The sequence below is a fragment of the Penaeus monodon genome, chromosome 23 (genome assembly GCF_015228065.2).
Source record: "Penaeus monodon isolate SGIC_2016 chromosome 23, NSTDA_Pmon_1, whole genome shotgun sequence".
Lineage (NCBI taxonomy): Eukaryota > Metazoa > Arthropoda > Malacostraca > Decapoda > Penaeidae > Penaeus > Penaeus monodon.
In genome coordinates this window covers 39,564,110-39,565,446 of record NC_051408.1, presented here as the reverse complement: position 1 = coordinate 39,565,446, position 1,337 = coordinate 39,564,110, and the positions used below count along the sequence as shown (strand labels likewise).

The 1,337-nt window shown below is 55.1% G+C and overlaps 1 protein-coding gene across 1 annotated transcript in view; it reads right to left on the bottom strand.

The window, feature by feature from the left end:
• Window positions 1–275: 275 nt before the first annotated feature.
• Window positions 276–1,337, bottom strand: part of LOC119588273 (spidroin-2-like) — a 15,619-nt gene continuing 14,557 nt past the window's right edge. Inside the window, exon 4 of the mRNA XM_037936969.1 lies at window positions 276–714. Within this exon, the coding sequence (XP_037792897.1) occupies window positions 276–714 (439 nt within the window). The remainder of the gene's footprint in view (window positions 715–1,337) is intronic.

Sequence of the window (1,337 nt, the reverse complement as noted above, 5' to 3'; positions counted from 1 at the left end):
GAATCATGAATAGATAATCCTGGATGTAAGATAAATATATGGATATGTGAATAGAAAGAAAAGGTAGAATATGTGGAAAATATGTATCAAGCTATGTATAACTTTTCTCCATAATAATCAGGTCACATATCACGAACTTATAGTTACAACTGTTCAAAGCAAACATGATGTTGATAGAGGTTCAGTATAAAAGGCTATTTCTCTAGGTCATTTATTTTACCTGAACTAATAACCGTAGCCTCTTTTGGGTTGAGCAGATCCAGTCCTAGAAGAAACTAGACCGACATTGTTGCTTGCAATGGAAGAGCCAGCTGTGGTAAATGAACCCGGGCCAAAGCCAGCAGTATCAGCTCGGCCAGAGCCGAAGTTAGAGCTACCGACTTGGCCAGTGCCAAAACTGGCACTGTCAACAGGGCCAGGACCAAAGCTGGCATCACCTGGTTGGAAGGAACCAAAACTATCAGCAGCGCCAGGGCCAAAGTTAGAACTATCAAGAGCGCCATGGCCAAAGCTGGCACCACCAGCTTGAACAGTGCCAAAGCTGGCACCACCAGCTTGAACAGGACCAAAGCTGGCACCACCAGCTTGAGCAAGACCAAAGCTGGCACTCTCAACTGGGCCGGGCCGAAGCTGGCTCCACCAGTCTGGACAGGGCCAAAGCTGGCACTATCAACTGGGCCAGGACCAAAGCTACCAGTGTCAACTGGGCCAAAACTGGCACCACCAGCTTGAACGGGGCCAAAATTACCAGCGTCAACTGGGCCAGGACCAAAGCTAGCATCACCAGCCTGTACGGAACCAAAGCTGGCACGTTCAGCTTGAACAGGGCCAAAGCTGGCGCCGCCAGTTTGAACAGGTCCAAAGTTGGCACTATCAACTGGGCCAAGGCCAAAGCTAGCAGTGTTAACTGGGCCAGGGCCAAAGTCGTCCCTTCCAGCAGGTCCGGGGCCAAAGGGGCCGGGTGCTGGACCGGCGCTGTAGGCGGTGGCTTGGCCATGGCCTCCGCCGTGGCCACCTTTGATTGCGCTGTTGGGGAGAATTCCTTTGCCGACGAGCACGGCGCGGACCACGCTGCCGCCTCCGCTGCTGCGGCCTCCGTGCGCTCCGTGGCCGTGCGCTCCGTGGCCGTGCGCTCCGTGCCCGTGCCCTCCGTGCGCCCCGTGCCCGCTGCCAAGACCGACTCCGAAGCCCCCGGAGGAGCCGTCGATCTTTCGGCCTCCGCGCGCACCATAGCCGCCGCCCCCACGACCCCCAAACCCTGCCCCCGGCGCCTTTTTGTACCGGGTGAGAACTTGAACTTTTCCCTTTGGGGGTAGATTTTCCCGAAAATACTATTT